At 53.3% G+C, this 21327-nt stretch overlaps 6 protein-coding genes and 1 non-coding gene across 7 annotated transcripts; 4 read left to right on the plus strand and 3 right to left on the minus strand.

Annotated features, from left to right (window-relative positions):
• Positions 1-63: 63 nt before the first annotated feature.
• Positions 64-4983, plus strand: B0T23DRAFT_346984 (uncharacterized protein). Its single transcript, XM_062835980.1, has one exon. The coding sequence runs from the start codon at positions 312-314 to the stop codon at positions 4644-4646; it is 4335 nt and encodes a 1444-aa protein (XP_062688107.1). The 5' UTR covers positions 64-311; the 3' UTR covers positions 4647-4983.
• Positions 4984-5344: 361 nt separating this feature from the next.
• B0T23DRAFT_t422 lies at positions 5345-5418 on the minus strand. Its single transcript has one exon. It is a non-coding gene; the product is annotated as a tRNA-Val (tRNA).
• A 430-nt stretch (positions 5419-5848) lies between these two features.
• On the plus strand, positions 5849-7176 carry B0T23DRAFT_436122 (uncharacterized protein; the record flags this gene model as incomplete). The annotated part of the gene is made up of 1 exon (XM_062840562.1): positions 5849-7176. The coding sequence occupies exon 1, from the start codon at positions 6319-6321 to the stop codon at positions 7174-7176; it is 858 nt and encodes a 285-aa protein (XP_062688108.1). The 5' UTR covers positions 5849-6318.
• A 1102-nt stretch (positions 7177-8278) lies between these two features.
• On the minus strand, positions 8279-9717 carry B0T23DRAFT_43362 (uncharacterized protein). Its single transcript, XM_062840455.1, has one exon. The coding sequence runs from the start codon at positions 9426-9428 to the stop codon at positions 8421-8423; it is 1008 nt and encodes a 335-aa protein (XP_062688109.1). The 5' UTR covers positions 9429-9717; the 3' UTR covers positions 8279-8420.
• Positions 9218-14289, minus strand: B0T23DRAFT_43365 (uncharacterized protein). Its single transcript, XM_062840457.1, has 3 exons — positions 12761-14289; positions 10356-12697; positions 9218-10301 (listed from the first exon to the last, which is right to left on the minus strand). Exons 1-3 carry the CDS (start codon positions 13872-13874, stop codon positions 9453-9455), a joined length of 4305 nt encoding a protein of 1434 aa, XP_062688110.1. The 5' UTR covers positions 13875-14289; the 3' UTR covers positions 9218-9452.
• A 231-nt stretch (positions 14290-14520) lies between these two features.
• Positions 14521-15835, plus strand: B0T23DRAFT_389880 (polysaccharide biosynthesis-domain-containing protein). Its single transcript, XM_062837841.1, has 4 exons — positions 14521-14952; positions 15068-15414; positions 15470-15695; positions 15779-15835. The coding sequence occupies exons 1-3, from the start codon at positions 14890-14892 to the stop codon at positions 15558-15560; spliced, it is 501 nt and encodes a 166-aa protein (XP_062688111.1). The 5' UTR covers positions 14521-14889; the 3' UTR covers positions 15561-15695; positions 15779-15835.
• A 64-nt stretch (positions 15836-15899) lies between these two features.
• On the plus strand, positions 15900-21267 carry B0T23DRAFT_43376 (P-loop containing nucleoside triphosphate hydrolase protein). The gene is made up of 2 exons (XM_062840463.1): positions 15900-16624; positions 16682-21267. Exons 1-2 carry the CDS (start codon positions 16143-16145, stop codon positions 21051-21053), a joined length of 4854 nt encoding a protein of 1617 aa, XP_062688112.1. The 5' UTR covers positions 15900-16142; the 3' UTR covers positions 21054-21267.
• The last annotated feature ends 60 nt before the right edge of the window (positions 21268-21327 follow it).

The following is a 21327-nucleotide window of genomic DNA, read 5'->3' on the forward strand; positions in this document are numbered from 1 at the left end:
ACTGACGGACTGGACAGTGAGCGGCCCCACGTCTATGATGCACAGAGTCCCACTGCACTGCACATTGTGCCTGCTTCAGTTGATATCAATGTTCACTTGTTAGCCCACCCGCTGTCGCCAAACACAAAGCTTAACACTCCAACATCACCACCACCCGCACTCGACATCGCAGCATTCAATTGTTTACTCTTCATCTCTTCTTCTTCTTCTTCTTATTCGTGTCATTTCCTACTTGCCATTTCACTTCCATTTTCGTTGCCATCTGTCCGTAACAAACATACAGTAGGTAGTAACCTACTTAACAGGGCACCATGTCCACCAAACAGCTCGTCAAGGCGGCTGCCGAGGCCATCAAGAAGCAGCAGTGGGACGACGCCATCGAGGGCGCAAAGAACATCATCGACAAGGACAGCAAGAGCTACCAGGGACACATCCTCCTGGCCTTTGCGCTCGACAAGAAGGGGAGGCTCGAAGAAGCAGAGAACACATACCTCGCCGCCACCAGACTCAAGCCAGAAGAAAAGGAAGCGTGGCAGGGCCTCGTCAAGCTCTACCCAAACCTCGACACCTCCAAAAAGTTCAAGCAACACCAGCATGCCGTCCTCAAGCTCGCCGAGATCTTCCGAGACGCGAACGACCTCCAGAAATGCTACGAGACCGTCGACAGCTTCATCACCTATGCCCGTAACAAGGCCGAGTCATACCAATACGTCGACGCCCTCGACCTAATATTGCCCGGGTCACCCATCTACGATGCCATCGAGGGCCGCTTCGGCCATGTATGGAGGACATACGAGACACAGGCCAAACTGGTCGAGCAAAACGAGAAGAAGCGCATCAACACCCTGATCGGCGAGAGGCGGACGCGCATCGGCGCAAGAATCAGCGAGGTCACCCTGGAGGTCAAGAGAGAGGTCTACAGACAGAGCAGGCTGAGCTACACCTACGCCCAGCTCATCAACTGGACCAATGACGACGAAGTACGCCGCATGTACGAGGAGAAGCTGATCCAATACTGCCACGACCGTCTGATGGCCTGGCCTCCAGGAGAGGAAAAGGAGCGAGAACTGGCTAATGTCCTGAAGCTCGCCAACGACATGGTCATCATCAAACACCCCTACAAGCTAGCCTGGGATATTGCCATCAACTGGCAGGACCACAAGGAGATCAAGGAGTGGGATGTCACGGTGCTCAGACAGTACTGCACTTTCTTCCCCGATAGTGATCTCAACAGGGTGGTCATGGGTTTCTTGACCAGCAGCGTCTCTCCCTTCCCGCAGGAGAAGCAGGAACAGACGACAGAGGATGCGGCGGCCAAGAGTGAGGGCAGCACGGAAGAGAGCGAGGACGACGAGGATGGAGGCGCGGCCACCATCTATGCTCCCATCACTGAGGAAGACCGTCTTCTTATGATGACCGAGGGTATCAGCGGTGCCGAGTCATTGTTGGCGTTCAGACTGATGGGCGAATACTACCAGCATCTGGAAGAATGGGAGAGCAATGTCGAGCTGATGCGCAAGGCGTTGACGTTCCTGAAAGAGGAGCGAGCCAAGACGGGCCTGGACTTCCGCTTTACCGAGGACGCCTTTTCCTTGTATCTCGGCACGGCTTTGGTCTTTTACCAGACTCCCCGTAACCACCAGGAAGCCAAGGCTCTTTTCGATGCGGTACTCGCTCACGACCCTACCTCCACTCCCGCCATGATTGGTGTTGGTCTAATCTACGAGGAGGAGGAGGAGTACGATGAAGCTATTGGCTTCCTTGAGCGGGCTTTGAAGCGTGACCCCGATAATATCCGAGTCAGGACAGAGGCTGCCTGGGTCAAAGCACTCAAAGGAGACTTTGACATGGCCAGAGCCGAGCTGGAGGCCTGCATCCCCATCCTTTCCAAAAAGGGCCAGTCCAAGGAACTCCTATCCCAAACTCAGTACCGTCTTGGTTACTGCATTTGGAACATCGACACCTCCAAGGCTGCCCGGAAGGACAGGTCTGGAGCTTATGCCTTGTTCCTGGAGTCTCTCAAGAACAACCTCAACCACGCTCCGGCCTACACCATCCTCGGTATCTACTATGCCGACTACGCTAAGGACAAGAAGAGAGCGCGCAGATGTTTCCAAAAGGCAGTGGAGCTTTCGCCGTCCGAGGTCGAGTCTGCTGAGCGGCTAGCTAGATCCTTTGCCGATGACGGAGACTGGGACCGCGTCGAGCTCGTTGCCCAAAGAGTTGTCGACTCTGGCAAAGTCAAGCCCCCACCTGGCTCCAAGCGCAAGGGTATAAGCTGGCCTTTCGCCGCTCTCGGTGTGGCCGAGCTCAACAAGCAAGAGTTCCACAAGGCCATTGTGTCCTTCCAGTCGGCTTTGCGTATCTCTCCCAATGATTACCATTCCTGGGTGGGTTTGGGTGAGGCATACCACAGCTCTGGTCGCTACATTGCCGCTACCAAGGCCATCTTGAACGCACAGAAGCTAGAGGAATCCTCTGAAGCAAACCTCACCGGAGAGACGTGGTTCACAAAGTTCATCCTAGCCGACATTAAGCGCGAGTTGGGTGACTTTGATGAGTCCATCGAGCTTTATCAACGTGTCATCCAGGAGCGGCCGGACGAAGAAGGCGTCGCCACTGCCTTGATGCAGACACTCGTCGACAACGCGTTTGACAGTCTGAACAAGGGATTCTTTGGCAAGGCTGCCGGTCTGGCCACCGAGACACTCACCTTTGCCACCAAGGCTCCTGATGCCATCAAGGAGACCTTCAACTACTGGAAGGCCATTGGTGACGCTTGCTCCTTGTTCTCCAACATCCAAGGCCGCATCTCCGAGTTTCCGGCTGAAATCGTTTCCTCGCTCCTTGGAACCGACGGAGACTTTCCCGCCTACCAGATCCTCAAGGACGTTGACAACGTCGGTACTGGCATCGTCTCCACCGATGGCGTTTTCCCCAAGGACGAGACTGTCGGCGTAGACTTGACCAAAGCCCTCCAGGCCACCATCCTCGCCCACAAGCGCTCCATCCATATCGCTAGCAACGATATCCACGCGCAGTCCGTGGCCTACTACAACCTCGGCTGGGCCGAATACCGCGCTCACGCCTGTCTGCCTCCGGATATCCGTAAGAACAGCCACAAGAAGCCCACCAACTACATCAAGGCCGCCATGGCCTGCTTCAAGCGCGCCATTGAGCTCGAGGCAGGCAACTCCGAGTTCTGGAACGCTTTGGGTGTCGTAACCTCCGAAGTCAACCCAGCCGTAGCTCAGCATGCCTTTTGCCGCTCGCTCTTCCTGAACGAGCGCGGCGCCCACGTCTGGGCCAACCTGGCCACTTTGGCTTTGGCGCAGGGCGATCTTGCACTCGCCAACGAAGCATTCACGCGGTCCCAGTCCACAGACCCCGATTACTCACTCGCTTGGCTGGGGCAGGGTGTTGTGGCGCTTTTGACAGGCAACGAAAAGGATGCTCGGGGCTTGTTCACGCATGCCATGGAGATCTCGGGCGATACCTCACGGGTCATCAGCCAGAGATACGCAGTCTCCATGTTCGATCACATCCTCTCGTCGTATTCCTCCGAGTCCCTCCCCATCACGTCCCTAATCCAACCCATCTTCGCCCTCACCCAACTGCAATCTCTCCACTCCTCCGCTTCGTCCTCCACCGACCTGGCCTACACCCACCTCCTCGCTCTCTTCCTCGAGCGCACAGGCGAGATTCCGAGGGCCATCTCCATCCTCGACTCTCTCTCCACCACCCTCGAGCAAGAGTACGAAAGCACCGAATCGCCGCTGGCCCTCAAACACTTCGCCATCGTCAAATCCGACCTCGCCCGCCTGCAGCTATCCGCTCGTCTCTTCAGCGAAGCAATCGACTCCGCCGACCTCGCACTCCAACTCTCCTCCGACGAGTCTGCCGACGAACTAACAGCCGAAGAGCGCCGCAAGCTGCGTCTCTCCGCGCACGTCACATTGGGTCTAGCGCACTACTACTCCCACGACATCACCGCCGCAGTCACCGCCTTTGACCAGGCCCTCTCCGAGTCCGACACCAATCCTGACGTCGCCTGCCTACTAGCTCAGATCCTCTGGGCCACGGGCCAAGAAGCCGCTCGCGAACGCGGTCGGGATCTCCTGTTTGGCGTGATTGCGGACTCGGAGGAAAGAAAGGAACAGCATGTCCAGTCTGTTTTGCTGCTAGGCGTGATTGCCCTGCTAGATAACGACGCAGAGTCAATGGATGCCGTGGTGTCCGAACTCCAAAGTCTCCGCTCTAGTGACGAGGGGATTAGCCCGGAGCAGCAGGCGCAGCTGGGTGAGGTTTTGAGGGCGATCCTCACTGCGATGGGGTCGGGAGAGGCCCAGCCCATGACGGATGTCATGTTGCATCCGTTCTTGCCGCATGGTTGGTCGAGGGTTGCTCACTTGGCTGCTCAGCAGGGAGGAGAGGAGGAGGCGGAGGGAGCGAGTGAAATGGCGCTGAGAGTAGCGAGGAAGGGTGTTCCGCCTAGGGGAGAATTGAGTCCGGAGGATCTGGCGAGGGCGTATGCGGGCACGGGAAGGCCGGCGGATGCGCAGGTGGGTTGTGTGGTTGCGCCTTGGGAGAGGAGGGGGTGGGAGAGTTTGGGGGATGCGGTTACGGCTGTCGCGGCGAAGCAGTAGAAGTATGGTGGGAATGTTTATTCCCCTTGCTTCCACCCCTTCCGTCGCCGCCGCCGTCGACACCGGCCCCTCTCAACAAGATATTTCCATAGTAGTGTAGTGTAGCGGTTCCGGTATCTACGTTAAATACCTTCAGGTATAGCTATAGGGTCAAGGTATCCGATGTATCGTCAGATGGCCCTTATCCAAAACGCCTACACTACGCTGCATATTTCTACCTCTAAGGTCTCCAGGTTTAAGAAACATCAGCGGGTGTTAGATTTTTCATACATCTGTAAGCCATCTCATCCACCTTGTCCCCTAGAATACCTGTTTTGTATTCTTCTATTGCTTCAAACTACCATGCTTCCATGACATGACATGACATGACCTTTGTCTTCTACCTATCCCTAGGCGCGTCCATGCCTCTTCCCTAGTCTCTTCCTAGAGCGAAGAGGCCTTAGCGGGGAAAGCTGCCCTTTTGTAAGTCTTCATCGTGTGCAGTCCAGTCCAGTGGAACCCCGTAACCAAGGGATTGAAAGCCGCAATGCGCACGGAAGGGAAGATGAATGCAAGCATCGCGAAAGAGCAAATGATAGAAAGCGGGAGAAGAAAAAAAAAAAGCGTTGAATATCCGACAAAAGAAAAGCAAAGATCCATAGTAGGTAGGGAATGGGGAAAGAAGATGCAAAAAAAAAAGAGAAAAAAGATGAACATGATGATCCGACCCAGGCTCGATCTGGGGACCTTCAGTGTGTTAGACTGACGTGATAACCAACTACACCATCGGACCGTTGTGATTGTTATTGGTGGGCCTTGATTCCTGGCCCTATATCGATGGGTTGTGGCTGACAGATTTCCTCATTTGGGCACGGTTACCGTTTTGACAAGCAATAGGCGTTCATGAAAATCAAATGAAAATACTACGAATCTATGAGGAACATAAATTCATGTTGTTGACTATTGTAATTTGCCCGGTTGTCTCGTCCGTCTTGAGGCTAGCGCCCGCCATGTATAGGCGGGGACGAGCTAGGTAGGGGAGCAGGGGAGTTAGGGGAAATAGATGCTCGCAGGGTAGTTAGCGCCAGCGCTGTGAAACACCACGAACAGCTAGGAGGTACTAACATTTACGTTTGCCAGTGCTATGAACCCGAAGAATTCTAGAATCTTGTCTGATGCTCCTGCGATTTCGTGTTCGTTTCCTTTAACAATCAACTCACCTTCACAAACACTCAGTCGAAACTCTTTTTTTTGCGACTTCTCTAATGCTCAAAGATTAGCTCCCACGATAGGCGCAAAACAGCTTATATTTGAGACGCGGCAGGAAGACGCCAGTACTCGAATGCACAAGTGGAAGACATCTTGGGCAGAACTCAGTTTTGTCATCAGATTCAATTTGGAGGGGACAAAACACCAGAATTCCGCAAGGAAAAACATCACGACCTAAACAAACCCCGTTACCATCCAACACAGCTTACGAGCAAGCGTAAACACACCGTCACGAAACAGCCAGATTTCAACCAAGTCATCACAAAGCTGATAGGCAAACTCATCTAAACCTCACCACTCCCATCACCACCAGCAACCGCAATCGCAACCAAATCAACAACCACTCTCACCATCACAACCAAAACTCATCGTCGCCTTGGTATCATCACCAACACAACCACACCACCAGATTCTACCCACCAAAATGGAAACAGCCCGCACCCTCCACCGCCAACTCACCACCGACTCCCGCACCACCTCCCTCCCCATCCCCTCCCTCTCCTGGCTCACCACCCTCATCCCCTCCACCACCTCTCGCAACATCCCACCCCTTCCCTCCCTCCTAGCCACCGCCCGCCTCCGCCTCCTTTCCTCCGACCTATCCACGCCCGGTCTCCTCGACCCCAGCTACATCTCCTCACACAGCTTCCCCGCCTCTTTAACATCCGGTCAGTACCCAACTACGGGCTACCCAAAAGACCAATCCCTCCCACAAGACGTCCTAGTCCAAGTCCTCGACATCGTCAACCTGTCCCGCTCCAAATGGGAAGTCGTCGAAGAGCTTGAGTCCATCGAGCGCGGGGAACAGACGCGCGGGAGGGAAGTTATTCGGTTACCTAGTACCTCCAATTCCTCCGATCCTAATAATGATCCGAACGACGACGGGGTCGATATGGGTGACGGCGGGACCCAAACCCAATCCACTACCACCACAACCACAACAACAGCCCAGCAACAACAAGCAGCGGCCCAAGCAAAAGAACGCAAAAATGCAACACACAAATTAACCCTCCAAGATCCCTCAGGCCAAAGACTTTTTGCTCTGGAACTCAAAAGAATAGAAGAAATCGCCGTGCCGCAGTTCGTCAATGGAAAAATGGTTGGGGGGACGCCGATAGGGTGCAAGTTGTTGTTGAAAAAGGGGACAAAAGTAGCGAGGGGGGTGGTGTTGTTGGAGCCGGGGATGGTGAAAGTGTTGGGGGGTAGGGTGGAGGGGTGGGGGAGGGTTTGGGAACGGGGACGGTTGGAGAGGGTGAGGGGGGAGGTGAATGGTCAGAGGTAGTTCTGAGGGAGGGAGAGAGGAAGGGGGGGAACAATGGGGGGTGGGAGGAGATGAAGAGGTTATAGAGGGGAAGTGAAGGGAAAGGGGATGTGGAACGGGGATGAGGTTAGAGATAGGTATGGGAATGGGCATGGGAATGGTAATGGGAATAGGGGTGGGAGTGTTGGTACCTCTGACTAAAGAGGGACATGGACAGAGACGCCGGAGACTGTCTGTCTGGTGTTTACACTGCCATTCCCACCTTAAAGACATGGAGTTGCTATCGGATGGCTGGAAGACGACAACGAAAAGAGTTGATTGGAGTTCGTCTAGTGGAAGAGGGAAAACGGGAAGCCAAGCAGGCAGCCTAGGTATACCCGGAAGGGTGTACCAGTGAATGGGCAAGGTCAGTGAAGGCGGCCCAAGGCACAGACTACCAACAGTCCAAATGAAGCGCTGGATATTTTATTGTGAGCATCTTGTTCTCCGTGAACCTTTGACGCCCTTCTTGTGGTTGTCCTTTATCCAAACGTCGGCCATTGTCGACAATCGCAGCCTTCGCATCTTCGGACGCTAAGAGGAATACGTGAGCACTTGCTTTCGAATTCTCATGCACAATACCCAAGATCACATGGATGTAAACACCACATAGCATCCATGAGAAAACAAAAGGGAGCACGAACGAACACAGTCGCAATGGAAATCGCTTCTCATTCTCTAATCGAGTTCTCTGCATCATCTAATCCAGCTATGGCCCTAAATCTATCTCATGTCCATCTGCCTGCTTGTGATAACCAATGAACCTTTCTTGTCCATGGCAGAGGTATCATTCCTTTCTACTTCTAGAGGTATTCAGTATACCTACCTAACCAAACCTATTGCTTATGACTCTAAGGTTAACATACCTACCTACCTAGCTTCGCTTCACTCTGTTCAAACATCATCAGCTCAAAAACAAATACGCTTACCTACGCTTTCCTAGCTGGCTGGCCCAGCTTGCCCAACTTAAAGTCGGGTCTCGTACAAGCCAGCTGGTCCATATCCGGATCCCATCCCCCAATGTTCCAATGTTCCAATGTGATACCTACCGTACCAGTAACCAATATCCTCAACATCTTCAACATGCCTCAAGCTCAGCCAGCCCGGAATTTTCACTTTCATTGGTCTTCAAAAGGATCCCATCAGACGGGCTTGCGAGCTCTTCAATTCCCGGCTCAGTCTCGGATCTCCCTGTCTTTGTCGGGCCAAAGATAGACTCGTGGGTGTCACCTGTGGTAATCCCACCAATCACTGACCTTAATCTCCTCGAGTTTTGTTGCTTCAGGATCCGAAGACGACGCAAGCTTTGAAGGTACGGACCTCTTGGTGTCGGTGTCCTTGGTTTCAGTTGCCTTGGACTTGGGATCTCTCTTCTTTTTCTCAAAGTCAGGCTCATTGGCGGCATCAATGTGGTAATCCCACCAGTCACTGTTTTTGATTTCCTCGAGTTTTGTTGCTCCAGGATCTGGAGATGCAGGGTTCGAAGGTGCGGGCTTCTCGGTTTCAGTGTCCTTGACTCCGTGTTCCTTGACTTCGGGTTCCTTGGCTTCGCGTTCCTTGGACTTTGGATTCCTCTTCTTTTGCTTCTTGAAGTCAGACTCCGTGGCACCACCAATGTAGGCCCATGGCCCATTGACTTTCCGATTTTTCTCTCCCTTTGACAGGTTCGACAGGACTTCTCGCTCATACCATGACACGGTGGTTGAGACTTCTTCTTCTGGAGGACAATACTCTGGTATACTCTGCGAAGATTCCTCCGGAACGTTCTGTGGGAGGTCCACTGGCCCATCCGTCGGCACGTCCGTTAATGTATACTTTGGCTCAAACCACGGCGGATCATCTAGCATGTCCTCCGACTCACACAATGGTGCGTCCGCTAGCACGTAGTACGCTGGCGCATACTCTGGGACATGTGTTGGGACTTGGCCTGGACTGTACCCCGGCTGCTTCTGGAGCTCTTCTTTTGGCGCACCATCTGGCTCCTCATTCGACGTCTCTGTCTCCTTGGGTCCCTCAGACTTGGACATGTGTATTGCTAACTCCGTCTCTGGCTGCGTCGGTGTTTGTGCCTGCATCTCTGGCTGCGTCGATGTCTGCTGTCGGAGTGTAGACTCTGAAGATATGTCTTCCAGCACTTGTAAAGGCCGCGACGCATCTTTCAAAGCCTTTTGTACTTGGTGGTACTGTGATTCAAAGGTCCAAGTATCCCCAGACGACAAAATGCCATCCTTCATCTTCCGTCTCCCCAAGTCGTCGTCCTACTGGAACTCGGGCTTGTTCTCAACCTGCTTTCCGTTTCCCTTTCCCTTCGCCTTCTTCTCATTCGGACCATGCCAACTGTTCAGACGCCCAGAGGCAGGAGCAGAGACACTAGTACCTCCCTTTCCGAAAGACGTCGGATCTCCCTTTCCTTGGCCGTCATCATCATCATCATCATCACATACCCTCGTTTCGGAACGTGAACAATCGCCAGCCGTAGTGGACCGTTGCCGGTGTGGTCGTTCGGCGTTTGAGTTTGGTGCTTGTGCCGGTATGGGGACTCGGTATTGTATGAGGCCGTTACTGATACCGTTTCCGTGAGGTATAGAAGTACTTCCACTTGCACGTCCATTTCCATTTCGACTTCCGATTGCACTTCCACTCGCACTTACCACCGGATACATACCGGGTACGTTCATGGTATCTGGAAGCGAAGCGTTCGCCATGTGCGTCAAATGTTGACTTGGTAGAATTTCCCTGGAATACATATTTCGGTCCTCATATCGAGGCATTCTTGCCATTCCGGATAGCTCGGGGTTCATTGGATGTGGTGATGGTGGTGGTGGTGGTGGTGGTGGTGGCAACTGATGCACGTTTGGAAAGTGAAAGTGCTCTGGCGTCTCTTGATAGCACCTTTGCGCATTACATTGCTCGTCCCCTGGGTATGGGAAGTGAGCTGGCTGATATGTTTGTTGCTGGAAGGGATACATTTGTTGCGAAGAAAGCGCCGGCAAAATCGGTGGTACCTCAGACATTGTTGTTGCTGGTACCTGAGAATAGTAGGGGTTGTGAATGAACGGTTGCATCTGGGGCATGGGTTGCAACTGAACCTGGGACATGGGTGGAACCTTGGATACAGTTAATACCTGGGAGTTTGGTAGCAATTGGAATATGGTTCATACCTGGTATGTCATGGGCGCCTGGGGGTAAAGGGATGATGGCGGTATCCGGGGTACTGGCGGCACCTGAGTCATTATTGGCATCTGAGATGCCGGATACAAAGGATGCATCACAGGCACTTGGCCCTGGGATATCGATGGTGCCTGAGACATTGGTTGGACTTGAGCCATCGTGCGTAGCATATCAAGCGTGTCCATTCTATGCTTTTGATAGCGGTGATATAACGCTGGTGCTTCCGGCCCATTCAAGCAAGGTTGCTGAGAAGGCGGCGGGTTTGAAGCTGATGTTGAAAGTCCTTTCGGGTGGAAATGCGGTTGTTGGCGTTGTGGCTGTCCTCGCGGTCGTTGTTTGAACCCTTTTGTGCTCACACGTGGATAATTTGGCCTCTGACACTGATTGATCGGTTCTGGCACCTGGACAATCTGCGTTTCGGACCGGAGCAAAGGTGGTTGTGGTTGCGGTCGTGATGTGGACTTTCTCTCGACCTTCTTGTTCTCACCGACCGGCTTTGGGCTTCCAGTCCACCGTCCTTTATCTTTTTCCTTGGAGTTTCTTGCTTTTGAACTGGCGATACCTCCAACCTGAGTGTCTTGGCTGGGAAAGCTGGATTTATTCTCTTTAGCTTCCTCTTCAGCCTTTACATCTTCATCGAATGCGTTCGGTATTTCTTCCTTTGGCACCATCGGCAACCGCACCTTAAACAGCCGCACCCTTGGCACCTCCATTGACAGCCATAGTGTTGGCAAAGGTATCGAAGCTTCTGAAGATGGAGGTAACTGTAGCTCGGGAGGTGATTGTGATCCGGGTCTCTCCCCACTCTTCATATTCCCCAAGTCGCCCAAACATGAACCAGAAATGTGTAGATCTGAAGGTGGTGGAAGAGAAGGCTGTGCCGTTTGTGATGATTGTGGTAGTCCAGCCTTGCTCTTAGCCTCCTTTGAGCTAGAGGTAGAGGTAGGAGTACCCCTAGACTTCCCACTCTCATTCTCGCCGGCCTTCTTGTTCTCAGCCTTTTTGCTCGAACAGCCTGGTTCTGGACCAGCAGCGCTTTCCTCTTTCTTCTTATCTTGCTTCATCTTTGAGGATTCCCCCAATGTGGCGGACCATTCATCCTTGAGACTTTTCAACGACGCTTCGACCTTGTCGGCATGTGATGTCTCGTGCTGAGCGTGTGAATGGGCGTGTTTCCCATTCTTCCTCTTCTTCCTCTTGTTCTTCTTCTTGTTCTTAACCAGGGTGCACTCCTCCTCGATACCCAAGACATCTTTATCCCCTGACCTTGTATCGGCACAGTCCCTAGAGTCCGTCAGGTCTCCAGCGCCATTCCCGCTTTGAGCAGTAGAACCGGCACCGCTGGGCCGGCTGTCCTCATCCGTAAGCCTCGTCCACTTTCCATCAGGCATTGGGATAGGCACAGCAGAAGTATCAGGTGATGCAGGAGTGACTGGTAGTTGGGAGGGCGGCTGCTGCCGTGTCGCAGGTTGAGAGAAAGGTGGCAAAAGGGGATCAAAACCACCAGCTAGAGTGGCCCGGGGTACCTCTAGCCCAGTTCCTGTCCTTAGGGCAGCTGTACCGTCAACAACGGTTAAACGTTCAGAGGAATCCGGAGGTGCCTGTGGAGATGCCTCCTCCAGCAACTTCGAGAGCTCCGCAAACTTTTCCTGTGCTCGCCGCATGTGGAGAGCTTTCTTTTCGGGCGAGGACATCGATACCTCATCCAGCTCTGTCTTCTTTCGCTCGTTCCAGAACCTTGCCATACCCAATGAGCCAAACGTACCCAAGGCTTTTGCTGCTCTGGATTCCATTTGATGTGATGAACCCGCTTCCACAGCTACGGTTGAGCTGCCCGAGATCCGAGAAGGCGATTGGAAGTGCGCCTGTTCTCCCGATTGTTGTTCCTCGTGTCCTGCCACGGGTTCTGGTTCTGGTTTGGGAAGAGTGGAGGACTTTTTGGTTTTCTTGCGTCTTGACTTCCGTCTCTTCTTGGCAGACTGCTGCTGTTTTTGTGCTTCCCGGCTTGGAAAGGTGTAAATCTCAACTTGGCCCGGGCTATCAAGCCTGAGTAGGTAATCGGCGGTCAGGTCGACGGAGCCGCATATAGAAATGGCTGCGGACTGCCCCGGCATCTCGGGCCAGAGGGTGGACGGAGAGGGACTCCATGTAAAATGTGGCCTCTGAGCATCCTCGGTTGGGGGTTTTCCCTCTCCCCAGAATTTGGTGATCATCAAGCCTAAAAGCCTCGGGGGCACGCCGATTGTCTCCAGGTTTAGGACATTGGACTGCAGCACGCTGGGAATAAGCAGGAGGAAGTTGAGCCATGTCGGATCAAAGTAGGGGTACCCTTCTGCGAGTAACTGTCAGTTCGAATGGCCACAGAGAACAGGGTGGAGGTTGTCAAAAGACTTACGCGGCATGCTCTCCCGCGATCCCCAATACTTTCTGACCATGATGGTCAAACGGTTGACAGGGGATTGCCGACCGCATGTAAGCAACTTCAACACGTCAGTTAATGCACATTTGTAGTGCTTAACGGATTCTAGGGCATCTTTTCCAGGCGCCAGTGCGGTTTTCAGTTGTTGCTCGTTGAACACGCCAGAGTGTGTAGCAGCTTCGATTTTTTCTCTTGTTCTGGGCTTGCCACCATAGAACCTGGTACAGTCAAATTCCATGGTGATGTACTTTAAATATCGGCCAAACTTGGCAAGCCATGGAATGTTTGTGGTAGGCCCAAAGGGAGAAATGACAAGATGGTATCGACGATTGAGGAGAAAGGCAGCTACGAGGTCGGCCCTAAAGCGACGATTGGCTTGGAGGTAAGGACTAAGAGCATGCAATGCTTGGTTATGGGTCTCGAAGAACTCGCTTTCCCAGGTTTCCTGTTCGGAGCCCTGAACGAGCATTGTGTCCTTGTTGACGGGATATAGGCCAGTGTAGACAGACCACCTGCTGAGGCGAATTGGCTTATCAGTGGAGTGTTGTTGGACGATGTAGCGGCAGATCTTAAGGGAAACATTGGAGGGCAGACTAAAGTAGCCCCAGTGGCCGGCTTTTCGTAAAGACTCGGAGGGATCCTGATGGCAAGCAGAACTAGGCCTTAGAGGTAGAGGTAGTTGAGTCGTGGTGCGGGTGTCTTTGGGCAAGGCCGCAACAATGTCACCATCTCCCTTCTTGGAGCCGCGGGGGAGGCGGGACCAACAGATATTCAGAGTCCGATCATAAGGGGGCGGGACGGCGGAATCGAACTTGATGTTGTGAGTGTTTTCATAGTCGAGATCATCGAAGGAGTTCAAGTTGTCCATGGCGAAAGTATGCTTGCTTCTCGGATACGGATACTGGGGTAAATGGTGGTGTCTTGTCAAGCGAGTGTTGGGTTGGGTTGAAGGAGAGGATCTCTGGGTTCCTTTCAACTCAAGTTGATGGCACTGATCAGGGCCATGCCCTCGGCCTTCCCCAGCTCCTTCCGGCTGAGTCAAGGATGCAGTTGAGGGCAGGAAGAAGCACCAACTATCGCCAAGTGACATAACCAAGGTAGTTGTGCCCAGTCGTTACCGGTAAGGAGAGGTAAGTGAAGTTCTGGTCCCAGACTGGCACCGGGACTCCTTCATGTTTCCCCCACACTGCGCAGATGCCGATGAGGGTGCCATCTCGAACAAACTTGATGGCTACTGCTCTCAACTCTTGTTTCTGGAGAGAATTACCTGGCGTTTCCAACTCTGCGATTCCTTTCTCCATGAACGAGAAGCAGGTACGGCAGTCTCTGACCATCCGCTTGGTCCAGACAGTCATCGTCCTGGGGCGGCAGGGCGGCAGGTGTACAAAGCAAACAACAACAGAGCACGTTTTGAGATGAAAATGGTTACACAAAGTAATGAGAGTCAACTGGAAGCAGTGAGGGCATGTATTGACTGATGTCGATGGTGACGGTGATGATGTTGGTGATGGTGTTGAGACAGGATTTCATCTGATTTGGCCGATTAAATCCAAACAGGGAATATGCAGTGTAAGTGATAAGATAGAGATTACATAAGCCGATAACCATTTTCTCTTATCGGGGTGTTCATCCCGTCTTCCACTTCCAATTTCTCTTATCGATAAAGCTACCCCGGTATCAAAATTCTGCGCTTTGGCCCCTCCACATGCTCCGCCAGGCCCCGTCAGAAGCATGTCATTGCCCCGCCTCTCCCAATACAGTCCGGGCGTCGTACCAAAGACTCAAGTCAGCTGTTAGCGCACATGTACCTGCTGAGTTCCTTCAGCGGGAGCTTGTAGCGAGAATGTCCACTATAACTACCTCTGTGGAAAGCTTGTCGCATCGCATAGCCAGGATTTGACGCGTCTGGGCGGTTCTCGTCGCTTCCCTTCATTGAGTGAGGTACTTGGAGGCCATCTTCTGTACCCTGGCTTCCCTTCCATGTCTCCATCAATCTTTTCCCAGGCGGCATCTTTCTCATCCACCATCACCAACATCACCACCAACACCACCATACATACAGTCACCACACCACAGCAACTTGAATACGAACAACACCACCCACCATGTCTGTCACTACCCAGGTTCCCAAGGACTTTGACGCTGAGAATGCGGACAACTTTGAGGATGTACGCCGCCTTCCTCCCCCCTCAGCCTCGCTCGTTATTTTTTGCGCCGAACATTGCGACACACAATGCGCCACCCTACACCCTGACAGCATGCTGACCACTAGCACCCAACCAGATTGAGAAGCAGTTCGCCGTCAAGGCCGTCCAGCAGATGGCGACGTACTGGGCCATTCTTGAAAAGGTGCCCGGCTCCAAGCTGCGCCTGACCAAGATGGACGACGACATCTTCGAGCACCTCAAGAGGGACTTCCCCGAGTTCGACCCCGCCGAGCCCATCAACGAGGACGAGATGAAGAGCAAGACGGGCAAGGAGAGGTGGCGCACCTTTATGATGGCCTACGACAAGAAGATTGACGACTACAACTTTGGCACCCTGCTGCGGGCCTCCCCCAAGACCGAGTACGGCGAGAAGGAGACCATTTTTGTGCCGCGCATGCAGTTTTATGCCGTCGAGATTGCGAGGTATGAACCACCGTCCGAGTCTTATAGGCAAAAAAAAAATACTGACAGGTCCCAGAAACCGCGCCGGCCTCAACGACTGGATCTACGAGGAGGCGGAAAAGGAGAGGCAAAAGGCCAAGGGCAACACCCAGGGCAGCAGCGCATAGGATACCAACCATCGAGCGAATACAAAGTGAATTTCTCTGCAATCCAGTCGAGTTCTTGAAACATGTCCTCGTGGGTGTACATGTTATGCCTCTACATAGGTTTGGAAATCGAAGAGGAGAGAGAGAGAGAGAGAGGTAAGCATCGTTTTCAAAGAATTAAAAGTGCCGCAGTCTTCCATCCCATCACCATTTTGATCCCAAAGTACTTATTGTTCCAGGGCCGGCCACCTAGATCGATTCCATCTCAGCCACAACTGCTTCCTATTGTTCTCGGCTACCCCTGAGCCCACCCAGCACTTTACTGTGCATGGCTCGACACAAACAATAGCAAGCACCGCCAAACAAAGACCCTCACAAAGCTACACCAGAGACGCTTCTCCCTTCGCATCCTATTACCACCGAAACCCGAATTACAAAAATGGCCCTCCTATTATACCATCACCAGTTGCCGCCAGCCTTTTCGAACTGCTAATACCACTTCCTCCTCCAAAGGGCCGACCGTCTTTTTCCCCTTGGACCCTTTCCACCATGATCTGGTCAAATTGATTTGACAGTCAACAACTGCTGTCATTAACAGTCGAGATGAGCAGCTCAAAGCACGAAACGGAAAAGGGCGAGTCCATCGCTGTCCACATTGCGGCTCCCGCTCAACCAGCCCCCAAGCCCGTGAGATCGTCCTTCAAAAACCTCTTCGCCTTCACCCGCCCAGCCCATGTCTCACTCATGGTCACCGCTCTCTGCGGCTCAGCCGTCATTGCCGCCGGCCGTACCGCCTACGCTGTTCTTCTGGGCAAGATCTTTGAGGTCTGCACCTCTTACGGCGCAGGAATCATCGCCGCATCCGACTTGCTTCACCAGGTCTCTCACTGGTGTCTGTACATGTTCCTCCTTGGAATCGGTATGTGGGTGGTTTGCAGCTTTGACGTTGCACTTTGGGTCATGGCCGGCGAGTTGCGCGCAAAGACGACCAGAGAGACTCTATTCTCGACCCTGCTCAACAAAAGTGCGGCTTGGTTTGATCTTCGTGAGCATGGCATGTCCAGCTTGATGACTGCCATCCAGACGTGAGTCCTCCCTTTCCCCCCTCTTGGGAGAAACACTACTTAACACACCCCCGGCAGACAAGCCCGCGAACTCCAAATGGGCACCTCCCAAGTGTTCGGCTTTCTAGTCTGCGACCTCCTCGTCTTTTTCTCGTGCATCATCGTCGCCCTGTACTACTCCTACAAGCTGACACTGGTCATGCTCTCCACCGCTCTGCCGTCTGCCCTCATCCTCTGGCTCATCGCCCGCTTTCTCGACCCTGCCATCGCCGGCCAAAAGCGCGAACTGGCCGAGGCTGCTAAGCATGCAACGGCTGCCACGACCGCCATCGACCTCGTCAAGGCTTACAATGCGGCAGACCATGAGTCTTTCCATTTCATTTCGGCTGTGCGACGCTCGTCCAAATACTACACCCGTCAGGTGCTGTCCAACAATGGGCAGATGAGTTACATCAAGCTGTGGATGATGTCGCTCTTCGTTGTTGGTTTTTACTTTGCCGTCGTGCTCGTCAACCGGGAGGAACTGACCCCCGGAAACGCCTTGACGACCTTTTACTGCGCCCTCATCTCCTTCCAGTCCCTTCAAAACCTCGGCCCTCAATGGATTATCCTAGCCAAAGGGATGGCAGCAGGCCAATCTCTTCAAGATCTCGTCCGCCAAGCTGATCCCGGTCAGACCAAAACTTGTCAAGAGCCTGGCGGCCTTCGACCCCCTACCTGTCAAGGCGACGTCACTCTCTCCAACATATCCTTCGCCTACCCGTCCTCACCCTCCAATTTGGTCCTCCAGCCTTCATCGTTTCACTTTCCACCCGGCTCTCTGACCTTCATCGTCGGTCGTTCCGGCTCTGGCAAGTCCACGCTCGGCAATCTGCTCGTCCGTTTCTATGAACCTTTGACAGGCCAAATCACTGTCGATGGACAACCCATCACACGACTCGACCTAGGATGGGTCAGACAGAACATTACCCTGATCCAGCAATCCAGCGTTTTCTTCAACGATAGTCTATTCCAGAACGTCGCATTTGGAGGCTATCAGCCCGACCGCGTCACAGTGGAAGACGTCAAAGAAGCCTGCTCCATGGCCTTGCTCCAAACCACCGTTGCCGGAATGCCTCAAGGTCTAGACACGCAAATCGGACCTGGCGGTTATTCGCTCTCTGGCGGACAGCGTCAGCGCCTGGCTTTGGCGAGAGCCAAGATCCGCGATCCGCCCGTGTTGATCCTCGATGAGATTACCTCTGGTTTGGACCCCGTGTCGAGGGGACTGATCATGGACGCTATCCGTATCTGGAGGAGGGGTAAAACAACAATCATCATCACGCACGAGGTGGGTTGTATAGGAGAGGGCGAGATGGTTTATGTTATGGAGGGCGGACGAGTCGTGCAACAAGGACATGGAAAGCAGTTGAGAGAGGAGAGAGAGGGGTTGTTTGCTGGGCTTGTTGCCTCGGCTGATCATGACGGTGGTGATCATGGAGAGGGTGCAGAGGACAGTGAGAAGGAGGAGAAGGAGGTAGAGAGCGAGTTGGAGGATATTCAAGAGCGTGAAGAAGAAGAAGAGTCAGAGGAGGAGGTGATTGAAGAGGCTACCTACGTCCAGCTAGTTCGCGGCCTGAGTCTGCGTGGCCAGAGGGGAAGTATTGTCTTTCCCAGGTTAACGTTTGGTTATGACCCCTACTCTTCCGCGGACAACCAACAGTCACGACCACTTTCACGATTGTTGGGCGCGGGCAGAGTACCAGTCCACCACCCCCACCCCCACGCAAACCCCGATCGCACTCGTGATGTCTCTCCCTTCTCAAAGCAAGACGACCGCAGACACAGCACCTCTTCCATCGAACTCATCACCCAAACCGGCCTCTCAGTCAAGAAAACCCGCGTGTCTAATGCCCGGCGGGCCCAGCACCCTGATCCGAAGGTGATCGAAGCTCAACTAAACGGAAGCCTGGATTCTCTTGAGCTCTTCTTCCTCGACAAGCTCGCCAACAAGAAACAAAGAGCTGGATTCCACAAGAAGCGTAGGAATAGCATGGCGTCTGTCGTTTCGGCTGCTTCCCACTCTTCCAATGCCCAGCCAAGCAACAAGCAGCGGCACTCGGTCAACAACCGCCTCCCTTCTTTATCGGCAATCCTCCGCACCGTCTGGCCCACTCTCGACCTGCGCTCCAAGCTCGAACTCTTTCTGGGTGTCTGTCTGGGTCTGGTAGTAGCAGCCGCCAACCCGCTTTTTTCATACGTCTTTGCGCAACTGCTCTCCTCCTTCTGGTCGTCTCCTTCCGCCCGACTCGCCGCCGGTTCCAAATACGCAGGGATCCTCGCCGCCATTGCATGTGTCGACGCTCTCGCTACTTTTGGCAGCTATTACTTTTTAGAAAAGGTAGCAACAAAATGGGTCACCACCCTCCGCTCCGAAGCCATGACTCGCATTTTGGCGCAACCCAAAGCCTGGTTCGACAAGAGCTCCCACAGCCCGGCCAAGATCGTGGCCTGCTTGGACCGCAACGCCGAAGAAATGCGCAAGCTAGTCGGCATGTTCCTCCCCATTCTGATTATCGTCTGCACAATGATTACCGTCGCCATCGTCTGGGCCTTGACTATCCAATGGGACTTGACCCTCGTCACCCTCGCCGGTATCCCTGCCGCCGTCATCACCGGCCGTCTTAATGCTTTGTTCAGCGACAAATGGGAATCCCGCTGCGACCAAGCCGCCTTGCGGACTGGACAAGTCCTCACCGAGACCTTTGGCAACATCAAAGTCGTCCGCGCTCTGACGCTCGAGGGGTGGTTTACGCGGAAATACGAAGACAAGACAAGCGAAGCGTACCAGCTCGGTTTAAGGAGGGCCACCTACGTCGGTCTCTTTTTCGGTCTCAACCAATCCATCGCGTACTACCTGACCGCCATGATATTCTACTACGGCGCCAAGATCTTATCCCAGGATCGCGCCTCGGTGACTGATTTGCTGCGCGTCATCAACCTCATCTTATTCAGTTTGGGAACCTGCGTCAACATGCTAGCCAACGTCCCGCAGATCGCCGCAGCAAAGGCAACAGCAACACAAATGCTCTACTTTGCCAACCTCTCCCACTCATCAAGCCACGAATCCCAAGGCTCTCAGCGCATCTCCAACCCTTTGCCCATCCGTATGCAAAACCTGCGCTTTGCTTACCCCTCGGCGCCCGATACTCTCGTCCTCCGCAACCTCAACTTGACTATCAACCCCGGCACATGCACAGCAATCGTCGGTTCCAGCGGCTGCGGCAAATCAACCATTGCTTCTCTCTTACTTAACCTCTACCCGCCTTCTGTTTCCCCTTCTGCCCACACCAATAATTCCTTAACCTTCAACTCCATCCCCTCCTCCCAAACACACACCCCCTCTCTCCGCTCTTGTGTGGCTTACATCCCACAACACCCCTTCCTTTTACCCACCACCCTCCGCGAGAATATTCTCTATGGTCTCCCTGACTCTTCTCCGTTGCGGCTTCCTTCCCACTTCCACTGTCTAGTTCACGCATGCCAATTAGCTTCCATCCACGACTTCATCATCTCCCTTCCCGCAGGGTACGACACCGTCGTCGGCGAGGGTAGCGGTCTACAATTAAGTGGTGGACAAGCGCAGCGTGTCAGTATCGCGCGCACACTAGTGAGGAGTCCGAAAGTGGTGGTGGCTGATGAACCGACTGCTAGTTTGGATGCTGAGGGTGCAGAGGCCGTGAGGGAGGTTTTTGCTCGACTTGTTCATGGTAATCGGACCGGACTTGACGGTAGTTCCAAGGAAGGGAAAGACGAAAGCAAAAAAGAAGAAGAAATGGCAATCGTGGTAGTAACCCACTCCAAAGAAATGATGCGGATTGCCGATCGCGTGGTGATGATCGAGGGAGGGATGGTGGTTGAGGAAGGCGGGTATGACGAGTTGAGGAGAACAAAAGGGGGGAGGTTCGCGGGATTGGTTAGTGGAGGGGCTTGGGATGGTGGTCATGGTGCTGCTTCTTTGTCTGCCCGTGATCAACAGGAACAGGGGGGACAAGATCGAAGTCATCGTCATCGAAGGAACGTAACTCTCGCAACACTCAGTTCTTCTGAATTCGGTGGATCCCAGAGTGTAGAGGTAGGGGAGTCTTCGAGCTCTGCTCAGTACCACCAGTACGAGCGTCACGGGGGGAGATATGGGCAAGATGGAGTCAGTGACGTAAGTGATGAGGATTTGGACTTGGGAGATGAAGAGAAGGTTGGGCGTTGGACTGGTGATGGTACTGATGCTGGTGCTGGTGCAGGTGCGGGTGTAAGGGTGAACGAAGAGGCGTTGCAGAGACTAGAAGGGACGTCTCCGGATTCTACGTCTAGCACTTCGTTGTCTTCTGCGAATCAGTCACCGGAGAGAGGCAGGAGAACAGAGAGGGGTGGGGATGGAGGTAGAAGTACTTGGGGTTGGAGGTTTGACTAGGTAATCTTCCAAGTTCCTTGCTCGTGTGGAAGAAGGATGGGATGTATGTATGTATTTATGGATTGCTTCTTTGCTCCTTCTTCGCTTCTTAGTCTCATCAGAATTCTCTTGGTACATATCTTACTTAGGAAACCAGATAGTTAAAGTCTTCACAGTTCCCTTTTTCTATCACACCTCCTTTTCACAGCAGAAGATATCAATGAACATTTCTGACTCAACCCCAAGTAATCTTATAAACAATGTTTATTACCATGTGATCCAAAAACAAAAGAAG

This window comes from Neurospora hispaniola (genome assembly GCF_033458365.1).
Source record: "Neurospora hispaniola strain FGSC 10403 chromosome Unknown B0T23scaffold_10, whole genome shotgun sequence".
Lineage (NCBI taxonomy): Eukaryota > Fungi > Ascomycota > Sordariomycetes > Sordariales > Sordariaceae > Neurospora > Neurospora hispaniola.